Source organism: Syzygium oleosum, unplaced genomic scaffold (assembly GCF_021117445.2).
Source record: "Syzygium oleosum isolate NSW1041296 unplaced genomic scaffold, Sole_v2.1 Sole_v2.09, whole genome shotgun sequence".
Lineage (NCBI taxonomy): Eukaryota > Viridiplantae > Streptophyta > Magnoliopsida > Myrtales > Myrtaceae > Syzygium > Syzygium oleosum.
The window spans coordinates 1,995,002-2,010,826 of record NW_026607493.1 but is presented as its reverse complement, the minus strand read 5'-3'; the positions used below and the strand labels follow the sequence as shown (position 1 = coordinate 2,010,826).

Sequence of the window (15,825 nt, the reverse complement as noted above, 5' to 3'; positions counted from 1 at the left end):
TTTCTTCATGCAGAATTCGTTTAATAACTTCGAGCAAAACTCCATACTATTGTCAATCCGCACATGCTTGATCGTTTTATTAGTCTCCTTTTCAATCAAAACTCTCAATTGCATGATCCTGACAACAGCATCAAACTTGTGCCTAAGCACAAACACCCAAGTCTTCCTCAAGTAGTCATCAACAACTGTTAACATAAATCTGGCACTCTTCCTCGAAGGAAATCGCGACAACCTGCGAATATCCAAGTGAGTTAATTCTGCAATATCCGTGGTTTCGTTAACAATCGCATTGAACTGCACTTTCCGCCGTTGATTTAAATCACAGCATCTGCATACATTCAATTTGTCAGAAACATAACCACATAACAAATTCCTTTTACTTAGAACCTTCAGGTTTCTCTCGCTAATGTGCCATAAACACATATGCCACAATTCAAACTCTCAAACCGATGCATCTGACGTTTCCACGGCGAATTCTGTCACTGTCTCACCTTGTAGCTCATATAGGCTATTGTGCTTGATTCCTTTCTTTATCACCAAGGCACCTCGAATAATTTTCAAAACTCTACATTTTGAAGAATATCGACACCCAGCTAAATCTGTAGCACTCAAAGAAATCATATTTTTCTTCAACTCTCGAACATGCCTCAGTCCAGTCAATGTCCACACGATACCATCATGTATTCTGATTCTAACATTACCAACACCTATAACATCGCATTTCGCGTTGTTCCCCAACTACACTTTACTACTATCCGTGCACTGATAAGTAGTAAATCAGTTCTTGTTTGATGCAGAGTGAAACAAACAATCAAAATCCATAATTCATCTGCCAAACGACGAATCATCAGTGATAGACAAAACATAATCAGCACTATCGAAATTACTGTCTGCTATATCTGCAATATCATCCGCAGACTCATCTTTAATTCCCTTACCCTTTTCATTCTTCAGCTTAAGGCAACCCCTTCGAAGATGCCCCCTCTTACCACAACTCCAAGAGACAACACCACTAGTCCTAGACTGACTTCGTCTATTTATGTTTATACTTCTTCCGCTAACACATGTATTAGTTCTTCCTCTATTTTCACCTACTAAAGAAGTAGATACATGTTCACTAGATTCTCTTCTACGGATGTCTTCACTCAGAATGAAATCTCGAACACCATCAACCGTCAAACTTGTTAACCTAGAGGAATTACTAACAGCAGTAACAGTAATATTCTAACTATCAGGCAATGAGGATAATAGAATCAAAGCACGTACCTCATCTTCAAAGTCAATCTCAACCGAACTCAATTGACTAACGATCACATTGAATTCATTAATATGATCAGCAATTGACGCACAAACTGTGAGGACAAAACCAGCATAAAACATGTGAGACTTCCCAAATGCCCGGGCAACTAACACCCCGAGGACCGGTTTCAGAACATACTGTGCGATGAACCCGATAGATAGTGGTAAAGGTCTGTAATAAATAAAGAAACCAGATGAAATCACGACTACCACCAAAGTTGCAAAAGAGCTGATAGAAATTGCATTTGAAGCTACCCAAAATACAATCACCTTTTAAAAACAAGAGCAAAATCTTCGATAGAAAGCCTGATTGCTATCGACAACATGATCCCACCAGGAGCGAGGGCGTATAACTCCTTGGATACCCTGTGGAAAATTCATGTTATTAGACAGCTGCTACATACGTAGTCTGAAATTAAGAATGGTTAACTGCACGAAACATATGCAATACCGCCAAATTTAGCAAACTATAAACTGATTGAGCAGACAATAAGCCAATTAAGAAGAATATGCATTAGACAACTCGTTCGAATGCACCTTTTATCAAACACATCCAAAAATCAGATCTTTACAGTAACTCAACCTCCTCCTCTAACAAATTGTTAGACAAATTGTATCATATTTGAAATTATCGTAAAGAAACGTGACGAACCAAAGTGGTATCAGGTATGTCTTCACAAACTTACGAATACAAAATTAATAGTCCCAGTAAAACTTCGATTTTTAAGATTTTCAGTGAATTTTATAATGATAGTGAATGTTACATATGTGTTGGTATAAATGCAGTTTTCATATAATAATCCATGAGACTCATTTTTGTTTTTATTTTGTGGTAAGACGAGGCGACGCATGTATAAATATCATATATTCAAAGTTCAGATACTGCACAGAAGAGCAGGACGAGGACTGTTCCCGAGGTTCGAAACGTCTTCGAATGCAAAGCAATTGAACCTGAAAAAGTCAAGCGGTGGTCTCCAAAAAGTTCCTCGCGCGAACGGATTAAAGAAAAGAAGACCAATTACCAAGTAAAAGTCGCCGGCTGAGCAAGAGCGACTGCCGTGGCGGCGACGACAAACAGAAGCATCGCGGACAAGACCTGAGACGAATCGGTCCCGTCGGCTACGGAGATCACCTGCTGCTTGTTCCCGAACGAGAGCAGCGAGACATTGCCTTCTCGCTTCTGCAGCCCGACTCTCCCGATGAAAAACGAGGTCGAGCACGCGCGCCATTGCCGAGCGCCCTCCGTCGCCGGCGGATGGAAGCCGAAACGGAACACGAGCAAGACGGCGAACAAGAAGCAGCAGCAGAAGCAGAAGAAGAAGGAGGAGAGGCGGAATTCGACCTCGCGGAGTGAGGAATCGAGGCGCGGATCCTCGGCGGAGCAGCGAACGGAGCCGGGGAGAGGACCGGAACCTAGGCCGCCATCGGGGACCGGAGAGACAGGCGGAGCCACCGGCAGGGCGGTGGCTTCCGGCAAGGTTTCGAGTGAGGGAGAGGAGTGGTGGTAGGGAGTAGGAAGGACGCGGATGGAACGGATGAGAAAATATCGTGTAGGACTGTCTCGCCACGTCATCTGTGAGACAGTCCACCCAGCTCGCGACACGTGGCCTTCGGGACCCACCCGCCAGAAATATTCAAAAACCCCCCTCCCCGCTCTCTTAGGGTGCGCATGAATACCATTTCTTGCAGGAACTATTCGACAGAAATGATTTTTTTATTACGTGCTAAAAACAATTTCGAGTATTTGAAGGCGCTTGATAAACTGTCCAAAATTTCTATTCCTAGAGTAGAAAAGAACAAATGCGTTTGGTAAACTACACAAAATTTCTGTTCCCAAATAATATTTTAATAATATTTTGAATTGTTTAATTTTTTTCTTTTTACCTATTTTCTTCTTTGGCCATGGCCGTCGCCGCGACCGTGGCCGGCACATGCCCCAGGGCCGGCGAGGTGTCACGGCCCTCGCCGGTGGAGCGAGGCGTCACGGCCCTCGCCGGTGGAGGCGAGGCGAGGGCGGACCCTCGCCGTCTCGGGCGAGCCGACCTCGCCGTCGCGACCGACGGCGAGGCTCGGCCTCTCCGATCCGGGCGAGGCCACCTCGCCCAAGCGGCGAGGGGGTCCAACCCTCGCCTCCGCCGGCGGCCGGCGAGGGCCGTGACGCCCTCGTCGGCCCTGCGCTGTGGCCGGTCACAGGCGGCCGGCCCAGCCCAATGAAGAACAACACAAAAATAAGAAAAGAAAAAGAAGAAAAAAAATTGATTCTCATAATTGTGCGAGAAACAAGAAGCAACTTTTTTACTTCTTGTTTCTCTTCAAAACTGTTTTTCGGCATAAATTTTTGCAAAAATGTCCGGAAATAAAAGGTTTAAAACGTATTTGTTCTAGTATCCACCCGTCAGAAATATTCAAAAACCCCCTTAGTTTGTTTCTCCGTTTTGCTTCTCCGTTGGCTTCGTTCATCTCTCGGTCTCTCCCTCCGTCTCTCGTCACGACCCAAAGGCACCACGCTCTGCTTGCTCCCTTCCTCCTTCGCTCTGCTCTGTCTCTCCGTCCCTCTTCGCGACCTCGCCTCCTTCGATCGAAGCTCGACCCCTTTTTGTCGTCTGCGTCCGACTCAGGTTAGGGTTTTTCCCCTCTTTCTCGAAGCGAATGCTCTCCTCTCTCTCTCGTCTCTCTTCACGACCCCTCTTCACTTCACGACTCCTCTTTCTCAGGAATTTCAAGGAACCAAAGTGCCGGTGTCTCTCTTCGCGACCAAATAAGCAGCGGCCTCCACCGTCGCCTCGAGGAGCCCATCGGCAACTCCGGCTCGTTGTTTCCGTCCGACGAGCGAAGATCTGCTGGAGGTTAGATTTTTCCACGGTGGAATCACAAGAGGCACTCAATATTTTCTCCCAAGGAGAGTTAGGGTTTGGACTCTGGTTGTTTTGCTCCTTTTACTGTTCCAACTAGAGCCCCTGGTCTCCCTCCCTCCTGTTCCAAGCGTCCCTGTCCCTATCTTTCTTGGACTGTCGTGTCTCTATCTGGAGGTACAAGTTGGAATTTTTTTGCCTTGACATTATTTTATTCGTCAATTCTCTTCTGGGTTGTTTTTGTTTTGGGTGGGTCGGGCTCTTCTGGGTTTCATCTGTCTTGTCTGACTCGAAAATTGTTCAGGAGCAGTGGGAGACGCTTTAGATTTCATTTCTGAGTAGGATGCTCATAATGCGTTCTTTTTTTATTGACACAGAGGCTGCTTAAGATGGTGGATGGCTTGGATTTTAAGGATTTTGTGGCATTCTTGTCTGCTTTTAGTGCCAAAGCTAGCAAACAGCAGAAGATTGAATGTAAGTTTACTCAGACTGTGACCCTGTGTGGAAGTTGTCATCTTTCGACATTTTGTTCTGAAAGGAGCTTTGTTGGACCAGTTTAATTTGTGAAAAAACTTTCCCACTCTTTGAAAATCATAGAAGATGAGAAGCAAGGCGGTGTTGGTATACGTATAAAAGAAATTGATTGGCTTATTTAAGCAGCTCTTAGCATTATATTCAGATTAGAGTAATCTAAAAAGTTGGAAACCAGCGATGGTGTGTCTCGTAAGTTAGAGATACTGAATCATGGAAGTATAATTTTCGTTAGATGGGAGAATAATGAAACCAATTGGAGGCCAGACCAGTAAATGAGTTCAATTAGAATCAAACTGTTTTGAACCTGCAGAAGGAAACGAATCAGGTGGTTGAGAGCATCTGCTCGCTCCGCATTGTCTGTGGTTGAAGTTATATTATCAGTTCTAGTATCGTATTGTAAAATCGTAATCTCTCTCTATCTCTCAAGATGTTAAATTTTAAAGAATCATCAGCTTTGGTGGGATGAGTTGCCTGATGTTGTGAATTTTCCCTTCCTGCAGTGATTTTCAAGGTGAACGATTCGGACTGTAATGGAATTCGAATATGTGATCCCTTTCGGAGAAGACCAAAAGGTGTACCAAATACTAGATTGAAGAGCATCGGGGAGAAGCGAAAGAGAAAAGCCTCTTCATGTGCACGAGTCACCTTACACAAGGTATTATAATAGCTTGTTTAACGTAAAAGAATGATTGCATCTATTTTTGACAGTTTATTTATATGCACTTCTCCATTATGAAAATGGGTATAAGCAACAAAATGCATGAAATAATTCCGGTACTGTCACTTTTTATGCGGGATTGATCTTCAGTAAAAGTCTGCGGTCATTAGAGATTGATCTTCCTTCGGCAAGCAAGTTCAATGTGGAAGCAATTTGTGTATCTGATCTCCAAGGATTTGTTTTTGTTAGGAGAATATTTGGTTGTTAACAGATTAGTAGTTGTTTTGTTTTTAGGTTCTATTTACAAGAGTCCCTTTTTGGCGATTAAGTTACTGATTGTAGATATTTGGTTTCTTTTGTATCTATCCTCTATGGCATATCGAAGGGATGTATATATGCACATGATGTCGGTTTTAATTCTCTCCCTCTTGGGGGCTTTAATGGAAGGGTTGGTCCACTTCTTATAATGACTCGTATGAAAGCTGAGGTCTCTTGGCACTATTAGCCGGGACACGATCTCTTTAGTGTTGGTTATAACTAGAATCGAACGTAAAGATGTTTGCATACGCTTTATATTCATTATGCCATACCATACGCTGCTTTTTGCCATACATTGTTTTATATTCGCTATTCAAAGTGCCATACATTGCTTTGGACACAATTTAGATATTCGTTTCAAGAAAGATAAAAACTTATTCTTCTCTAAATTACTTTAAAATCATATTAATAACAAGTTCTCATCTCAATGTCGATCCTGGGTCCCTTGGCTCTCATAGGAGGGACAATCTCTTTCTCTTTGATGTCATAGAAAAATAACTAAGTTGGTTATAACTAGAATTTAACACATACATGTTTGGGTAGGCTTTATTCACTATTCAGAGTGTCATACACTGGTCTGGTTTAGACACAATCTATATATTCGTTTTGAGAAAGACAAAAATTCATTCATCTCTAAATTACTTCAACAGCATAATAAAAACAAGTTCTACAAAATTTTCAGGAATAACCCCTATAACTAACTATATAATAACATCGAGATTACAATTCCAGTAAGTAAAGATATGATAACTCCATTTAGTACTATTATTGACATAAAAAAGCCCATCCTTCTAATTAACTTCAATTCTCTTTTCAGGATAGCCATTTCTTCATTTTCATTTGATGCAACTCCTGACTCGGCTTCGTCGATATTTTTCGGTGAATAGAGCCGTAATTCCTCAAACATAATCTTCAACCCATTGCACAAAACCACGACAGTTATCTGTCTGGAAAAAAAAAATCAGTGTAAGGCAAGATTAAGTATTACAACATGTCATAACATGCATAAATAATTTGTTAAAAATTGAAACACTTACATTACAAGATGAGGCATAATATAATCTACCTCGATTTATAGGATTCTTTTGCACTTTTTTGACTGTGCATAATCTCCCTTGAGGACATGGGCATATCTTGGATGGAAAATCAACCAATGTATTCGAAGATCCTTGAGATGTCATACTAAAATCGTAATGTTATAGGTAGTTAAACTTATAGTCATGATAATAAAAAATAGATGAAGTCCAAGCAAAAGAAATCATCGAACGTGAATTATCCGGAAACCTTTCAAAAACTATCTAGCAACAACCTTTTAGTTTATCTACCATAATCACTAATTTGCAAGCTTTGAAAAGAAAAAAACATTATCTGCAGCTCGTTGTAGCACAGTTATCTTCTATATTGAAATTTCAATCTCAATCTAAGCTTTTCAATCAACCAGTAGCCCTTATGACAGACGGAAAAAAAAGAAAGAAATATACAGAGTAGTGCGACTACAGCTTAAGTTCAAGGGTAGCTTGAGTTCAAGGCTATTAAAATTTTTTTTTCCTTTCTTTCGTTGCAGGATCATATGTGAAAACAAACACAATTTGTGAAAACATTCACAATTGCTAAGCCAATTCATGCGTAGACCTTTGCGCAAACAGTTGGCAAGCATCATTGGGGTTCCTCATAATTGTTAAGAGCAGCTCACTTGCATAAGCTCTCCTTCTAAAACCCCTTCATCCACGCCCCACTACCCTAGGTTTTAGTCGATTGATGGAATTCGGATTGGTGGTGCCAAAGCAATGTGCCATGATTTACATACAACAATTTATAGGATGGGGAAAAGTCTATATAAGATCGAACAATAGCGAAATGTAGCTCATTTACGAAACTGAGACTTTTGCTAATGCAAAATACGAGTAGGGCCAAAACGCACCTCTGATTTTCGCGATCCGGAACGAAGTGCTGCAAACCTCTGTTTGCGCAAACTCAAGCAAAGTCCCACAAAGCACCTCTGTTTGCGCAAACCAAAGCGTCCCGCAGTGCATCTCTATTTTGTTGTGCGAAGTGGAGTTTTGCACTTCCATAACAAAAATTCTTCCTTCAGAAACTGAGAAAGAGAGAAAAAGAAAAGTTTATATAAGATCGAACAATAGCGAAGTGCAGCTCATTTACGAAACTGAGACTTTTGCAAAAGCAAAATACGAGTAGGGCCGAAACGCACCTCTGATTTTCGTGATCCAGAGCGAAGTGCTGCAAACCTCTGTTTTGCGCGAACCCGAACGAAGTCTCGCAAAGTACCTCTGTTTTGCTCAAACCAGAGCGTCCCGCAGCGCACCTCTATTTTGTTGTGCGAAGTGGAGTTTTGCACATCCGTAATAGAAAGCCTTCCTTCAGAAACTGAAAAAGAGAGAAAAAGGAAATGAGGAAGAAGAGCAAAAAGGGAATAAGAAAGAGTTTGATCAGCGGAGACAACGAGGGAAGGAGAAAGGGCAAAAGAGAAAAAGGAAACGAGGAAGAAGAGCAAATAAGGAAGAAGAAAGAGTTTGATTAGCGGAGACAACGAGGGAAGGAGAAAGGACGCTCAATTGAAATTTCGGGAGCATTAATTGCGCTGCTAAGGATGGGTTGCTTTAGCAAGCTAGGCTGACACCAACTAATTTTCCTTTTCTTATTTTGAGAAGATTCAAATTTTCACGTGTCAAAATTTCACTGGTACTGACTGGACACATGCGTGCCACATCAGCAGGTGACCTGGCAGCATGTTCTCACCGAATATTTTCTCGTTTTCGAAAGAGTCATTGTCTCTGTACTGTCCTAACCACCGCATTCGTAGGTGACTGCTGTCGTCCTTAGCGATAAGGGCCATTAGCCCGGCCCTAACTTGGGTGGGCTGGGTTGGGATGGCCCATGTACTTGGGCCTAGTGGGTGGGCCCATGCACGGCCCATCCTTTTTTAACAGTGTGATGTTCAGCCACATTAATGGAAAAAGGATCAACTTCTTAAGAAATTCAACCCCTCCTCCTCCTCCTCCTCTTATTTTCACGATCGTGCTCTTCTCCTTACTTCTTAGAAAATGGCGATATCTCTGTAAAGGATATTTCCAAGCTTGGAATTCGCGATCGACCTAAATCAGCTGCAGCGCCCAACCCATTTCCCAGATGGCTCGCCAACTCCCAAAAAACTTTCTTTTGCGAGGGTCGAATGTTTGGAAGATGTTGGACAGTGGACACCGTGGGCTGAGCTTCCCCAATGGTGAGGAGAAGGCCATTTGCACGATATGTGGCGGGAAATTATCTTTTGATATATAGTGGTGGAACATGCCACTTGAAAAGGCACCGGGACAAATGTCTCGCTGAAATTGTCAAGCCCATGGGTAGCTCCGTTGCCTCTCTTGGAATGATCCCTTGAGATTTGCATCTTACTTATTTTTCTTAATTTGAAAGTTATGTAGGTGCATTTGTTTGTATTCCCGTGATGATAAAAATGTGTTTTTAATTATTAGGTTGTAATTTTTTTTATGAGAATGTAATGATCTGAGTTTGCTTCTTACGTATTTGTATTTTGACAATGGCAACCTGTATGGTGTTATTTGATTTTATAATGAGATGTATTCGTTTAGGTGCGAGTCTTACATACTATGTTATGTATTCCATTTTTGTCCGATTATCCCTGCTTGGAACTCACTATAAAAAATAATCGTGAAGTAGGAATAATTTATTCTACTGAAATTTTAATTTTTTCCATCGTTTAATTGAATTTTAAATTAGTTTTAAAAAATATAAAAAAGAAACAAAGAAATTAAAAACCACCCTGGGCATAACGTGCTTGAGCCTAACACGGGGGCTAGCACAGCCCATTGGTGTCATGGGCGTGCCTGCCCGTGCACGGGATTTTCCATGCCATGCTTGGCCCGACACATAAAATTGACGGGAAAATTGTCCAAAAAGTCTTAGACCTATTGTATTTTTGCCAATTCAGGCATAAATCTTTCAATTTTGCCAATTGAGTTCTAAACCTGTTCACTTCTTGCCAATTGAGTCCATTCGGCCAATTTTGACCGGAAATCGCTAACGTGGACACCGGCGATTAAATATCACATCCCGTTCATCAAGTAAATTATCTCTCCTTCTCTTCTTGACTTTCGGATTCCTCAATCATCATCATTCTTTGAGGAATACCAGCTTCACACATTTGGGCAAACAAATTCCATCTATTAATTGATGTGCCAGTTAGTTATTATTGACCGTTGAATATGACCCGCTAATTGCCTCGTGCCGAACTCACTCTACAAGGAATGATGTCGATTCCGGACGTTCCAAACTTCCAACCTCGATTTTTGGCCGCTCGAAAGCCAAGAACCGTCGGTCATCAATCGAGTTCACCGAACATAGCGATCTCAAAGCTGTGAAGTATCCCAGAATAATTGCGCATGCACGACGTTGTGATGTGATACGGAACATGATATTTCAAACAAGTCAAAATTATTTGGCTAATAAGAAGCAAGTTATTTTACTATGAATAGATGCTTGCTTACACGAAAGGAAGAAAGTTTACTGTCCTCCTCTAACAAAAAGAAAACATTTAGACTATGCATCTTCGAAGTTTTAATACTAATTGACATTTTACTACCGAACACAGAAGCCAGAAAAGGCGAACACACGACAGTAACTCGATCAACAACTTCACAACCTCCTGAATATGGTCTAAAAGTTCCGGCCATCGAGATCACGGAGTTGTAGGGGTGTAAACGGTTCGGTTCGGTTCGGTTCGGTTTTCTTGAAAAATCGAATCGAACCGAACCGTTAAGGGTGCCTCCTTGAACCGAACCAAATAGGAACCGAACCGAATTGGAACTGAACCGATAAACCGATTTGGTTCGGTTTGGTTCGGTTTGGTTTTCGGTTTCTTCTTCTTTTATCTTTTTTCACACTTCTTCCCTTCCCCCTCCTCGTCTTCTTCTTCCGCTCTCTCTCTTCCCTTCTCTGCGAGACTGCTTCTTCTTTCTTCTTCCCGTCAAGAAGCAGGTCAATTGATGACCCACCACCGAAAGGCCCCACCAGATCACCGGAGTCGGCCATGGACACTCGCCGAAGACCGAACTTCCGGCGACTGAACCCGCTCTAACAACAAAAAAGCGAGGACCGGGACTCGGACGACCCGTTTGGTTAATGGCGGCCATCACAAACACCTCGGAGCCGCCGTCGCCGGCCCGGGTGGACTCGGTCTCGATGTCGGCATCGGCCGACGAGCTGACGGCCGAGGCCGTGAACAAGCGCTACAAGGGGCTTGTCATGCTACGGCCAAAGGCCGTCAAGGGGAAGGGCGCGTGGTACTGGGCGCACCTCGAGCCCATGCTCGTCCACAACGCCGACACTGGCCTCGCCAAGGCCGTGAAGCTCCGGCACTCCCTCTACGAGGCCGTCTTCTCCGCCTCCAACCCGTCACGGACCGCCTCCGAGCACCTCAAGCGCGGCACCTGGCCCAACTTCAAGAAGCCAGAGAGAAAAATGTGTTTCGTCACTTTTTGGGAGATGATAATGATGTGAGGGAAGAGAGAGAATAAAGCAGGAAAGAGAGAGAGAGAGAGGAGAGCAGTGAGAGTGCGAAGACAGAGGAAGAGAGAGAATAAAGTAAAAAAGTGAGAGAGAGAAAAGTCAGTGAGAGGTGAGCAGTAATGAACAGTGAGATTGAGGAGAGAGCGCGCGCGAAGGGAAGAAAACCACATTAAAAAACCGAAATCCGAACCGATTTGAGCCGAACCGAACCAAACCATTATATTAACTAAATTCATTTATTTATTATTAGAACCGAAACCGAACTGAACCGAAAATACATGAATTTTCGGTTCGGTTCGGTTCGGTTCGTATCTCGGTTCGATTTTTCGGTTCGGTTCTGACACCCCTACGGAGTTGTTCGAAGGTGACTCCAAAGAACGGCAAAACCGGTGGTGCTTCAACTCGAAGCTTTCGTGAGACTTGTGTCATGGTCGGTCGAAGTTGAGGATTGGTCTGCAAGCACGCGAGTGCTAGTGCTGCGACAGACATTATGTGTTGCGCATCCCGGTTCGTTGGAGGCGAGAGCCGTTGGTCCAGCACATCCTTCAATGGTGTTTGCGACATGGATTGAGTGGATGAAAATACTGACGAGACATAATCTCCCGGATGCTTTCCCATGATTGTCTCCAGTACCACAACTCCAAAGCTATATACATCACATTTTTCGGTTGGAATGTTGGAATAAGCTAGCTCTGCAATTGAAGAATTCAAAGTCCATTGATAATCTTGTCATCTATAATTAAAGATTCGGAAATTTGCTTTCAAATAATCAAGGAATTTCCAATGACAACACGAGTTGGGACAGTAAATTAATATGCTTTTGCAAAGAACATCACCTGGAGCGATGTATCCGACGGTGCCAGCAATAGTAGTCCAGTTGGTCGAATCTGGCCTCAATAATCTTGCCGTGCCAAAGTCTGAGACACGAGCCTCATAATCAGCATCCAACAAGATGTTGTTGCTGGTCAAGTCTCGATGGATCAATGGAGGAAAACAGTCGTAATGCATATACGACAATGCATCCGCAACTGCTCGAACCATGTTTATCCTTTTGTCCCAGCCAAACTCTGTTGCTCTTTCATCATCATGCAGAATTGTTCTCAGGCTCCCTCTTTCGACGTACTCGTACACCAGAAAACAATGTCGTGCATGAGAGCAGAACCCGTAAAGCTTCACGATGTTGCGGTGGCGAATATTTCTTAAGGCTTCAATTTCCCTTTCAAAAGGAATGATGTCGACGGTCACATCTTCTTGGGACGATGGAATTTTCTTGACTGCAACAGTTTGACCTGATGGTAGATCAGCTCTGTAAACAACGCCATAGGCCCCTTCTCCCAAATAGTACTTGGAGTCAAATCCTTCCGTGGCCTCCACGATTCGTTCGTAGAAAATTTTGCCATCAAAACTCAGAATCTGCAAGAAATCTAAATCATTCGTCTCTGTTTGTGCATTCCTCTGTCTCTCGATAACCTTTCTTTGACGGCGATTAACAATTACGAGAAAGATCAAGAAGGAAGAGAGAACGAGGAATCCCAAGAACGAGAGAACAAGGATAATTAAAATTCTAGCTCTGCTGTGTCGATTGTGTTTCTTGCTCATGTTAGAAATATTGCATTTTTGTAATCCACTCACGCTCCCACACAGCCCTTTGTTATGCTGAACTGCTTCAAATGGAGTCTCCTTAAAAGCTTTGACATTTGGGAGAGGACCTTCCAATTCATTGTAGGACACATCAACAGAAGTTAATGCCAATAAGTCAGCAAAACTATGTGGGATGGTACCAGAGAGGTCATTGTGGGAGATGTTGAAAGTTTCCAGGACTCTCAAATTTCCTAGATCTGGTGGTATTCTTCCGGTCAATAGATTTTGACTCAAATCAAGAACGCTTAGGAATCGTGCGTTGCCTATCTCAGGAGGAATGCTTCTTTCGATTTTATTTTGGCTCAAGTTCAAGCTCAGCAATTTGGTGCATAGGCTCAGCTGCAGCGGAATGGCTCCGCTGAGATTGTTTGATGCCAGGTTGAGACGTTCCAGTCGAGATAAAAATCCAATTTCACTGGGAATATCACCTGTGATTCCGTTGTTGTTGAGGATAAGATCTAGCAGTAGTTGCAAGCTTCCCAATTCCCTCGGAATCTTTCCGCTTAAATTATTTGAAGAAAGGTCAAGTACCTGTAACTGCGCCATCCTTCCAAATATCGGGGGTATCTCACCGGAAATGTTGTTGTTTGATATCCTTAAGCTCGTCAAATTGCGGCAATGCCCCCACTTCCATGAAAGTTCACCATGCAAATAATTGTGGCTCAAGTCTATAAAATTCAGCTGCGGATATATTCCAAAAGCTTCCGTTACACTCCCAGTAAGTTTGTTTCCTTCGAGCCTCGCTCTAACTAATGAAGTGCAATTCCTCAAGCTTTTAGGGATAGGACCTGTGAAATGATTATTCTCGACGGCGAAGTGTTGCAATGATCCCCCGAGGCATATATTTTCCGGCAGTTGCCCTTCGAGGGCATTATCAGCGATTTCAAAAGCACTCAAATGGACGATCTTATTAATTTCAGGAGGCAAGGAACCGAGAAAGTTGTTATGAATAAGGCCTAACCAAGTTAAATTGGCCATGGTTCCAATTGATGCAGGGATTGAACCAGTCAAAGTATTGTTACTCAAATCTAAATCTACAAGAGAAGTTAGTTTCCCTATCTCTTCGGGAATCAAACCTGAAAGATGATTTGAGATCAGGTATAAGGTATTCAGATTGCTCAAATTCTGAATAGATGAAGGGATATGCCCCACCAAATTATTGTCAGAAAAATCTAATTCAATTAGAACGGTTAGCCTCCCGATTTCTGAAGGTATGGATCCTGAAAGTTTGTTGTCCCATAAGTCAAGATACTCCAAAATTTTTAGGTTACCTATCTCTCTTGGAATGGGACCAGAAAGGTCATTTTGTGCTACAATCAATTCCGTTAAGTTGCCTAATTTTCCAAGAGAAGGAGGAATGGACCCTGAAAATTGGTTATGAAAAAGAGAGAGAAAATTTAGGCTGCTTAGGTTTCCTAGTGAAGTAGGGATAGGACCTGTGAGATTGTTTATGCCAAAATGAACTTCCAAAAGAGAATCTAATAATCCAATCTCCCGAGGGATGTGTCCACTCAAATAATTTGCACATAGGCTCAAAAAGCGAAGACTCTTTAGCATGCCTATACATGGAGGTATGTTTCCAGAGAGTCTATTATAACAAAAATCAAGATGCTCAAGTTTGGAAAGGTTACCGATACTCGAGGTTATCGGACCGTAGATCGAGTTGTTGAAAAAGTCAAGGCTAACCACCTTGGTTAAGCGCGAGAAGTCGAGGCCAGTTAAGGTTCCTCTCAGGCCGAGATTAGAAAGATTAAGATGGGCGACGAATCCGTAGTCATCGCAACTGACACTCGAAAAGTGGCAAGAGTTGTGACCATGCCATGAAGATAGGAGAGACTGGCTGTGGTTTTCGAGACTAGATTTCCATTTCAAGAGAGCCTCTGCTTCATCCTCATGGCGAGTCACATTGGGAGCGAAAGAAGTGGTGGAAGCAGAAACGCCTATGCCCTGAAATGGAGTGGAAACAAAGACGGTGATGTTGTTTAGGAAGAAGAGCGAGTAGAGCAAGAAGACGACTCCTAAAGAAGAAGGCTTCCACAGAAATGAGGAAGAAGCCACGATTTTTGGGTGGGTTTTGAGGACGTGAGATTGTCCAGGTCCTCATGTTCTCAACAACAAGATTGGTGAGATATATATATAGATGGCAAATCATTATCAGATGGAGCCTCAATCGAGGTCACTATGTATTATGTAATCTTTTGTTTTCCTCGTGAAAATCTTTTCTTTAGGAGAAAAAGCATTGGCAAAATGTTAAAATTAAAATTTTCACTCTATGACATGCGGTTAGTCGAAAAACGTATTAGTGTTGCAATTCGCGTTAATTCCTATCGGCATAGGACATCAAGATTTCAATGAGCTAATTAACTTACAATGTTATCAATTCATGTCAACATGCGGATTATCCGTATCGTGCCATTTCGTGTTAGGTCTTTCTTTGGGTAATTCGTATTTTGTCTCTCATCTCGTTTTACCATCAATTCGTGTTACCGTAGAATTGTTGGTTGGAGTACAGAAAATGATGATGCTGTTGAGAAACGACTTGTGCTATGCATTATTACTAGCTAACAAATAATTCCTGGAAACGATCTTTATCATCGCGGGGACCAAGAAGTTAACGGGTGATTGATTCTGCATACTAAATTCATGACCATGTATATCGGTCTTCTTATCCGGTTTCACCGCATTCTGCTCAGAAGGCCGGCATTGTCTCCGGAAGACTTCGAAGAGTCTACACTAAACATAGCAACAGATTAGGACCCGTAAATCTTCACATATATATTGGTTATTAGTTGAATATGTAAGGTACGTGGTTAATCTTGGGTTCTGGATATTGTTAAATTCTTTCAAAACCTCGTCGTGAACGAGTTTCTTCACAGATGAAAACTCTAGGTATTTTCGAGATAGAATCTAGTTATACATAAAAAAAAAAACTTTGTTAAAGCATTTATTACCAAAATATTCATAATTCTATTAAAGAAT

General features: G+C 42.4%; 2 protein-coding genes across 2 annotated transcripts; one reads left to right on the top strand and one right to left on the bottom strand.

Moving 5' to 3' along the window:
- The first annotated feature begins 3,201 nt into the window (after window positions 1-3,201).
- On the top strand, window positions 3,202-5,810 carry LOC115661704 (uncharacterized). The gene is made up of 5 exons (XM_056314505.1): window positions 3,202-3,249; window positions 3,721-3,917; window positions 4,014-4,145; window positions 4,529-4,625; window positions 5,186-5,810. Exons 1-5 carry the CDS (start codon window positions 3,202-3,204, stop codon window positions 5,186-5,188), a joined length of 477 nt encoding a protein of 158 aa, XP_056170480.1. The 3' UTR covers window positions 5,189-5,810.
- A 5,612-nt stretch (window positions 5,811-11,422) lies between these two features.
- LOC115661868 (MDIS1-interacting receptor like kinase 2-like) lies at window positions 11,423-14,939 on the bottom strand. The gene is made up of 4 exons (XM_056314504.1): window positions 14,478-14,939; window positions 12,042-13,634; window positions 11,548-11,897; window positions 11,423-11,431 (listed from the first exon to the last, which is right to left on the bottom strand). Exons 2-4 carry the CDS (start codon window positions 13,390-13,392, stop codon window positions 11,423-11,425), a joined length of 1,710 nt encoding a protein of 569 aa, XP_056170479.1. The 5' UTR covers window positions 13,393-13,634; window positions 14,478-14,939.
- Between the last annotated feature and the right edge of the window lie 886 nt (window positions 14,940-15,825).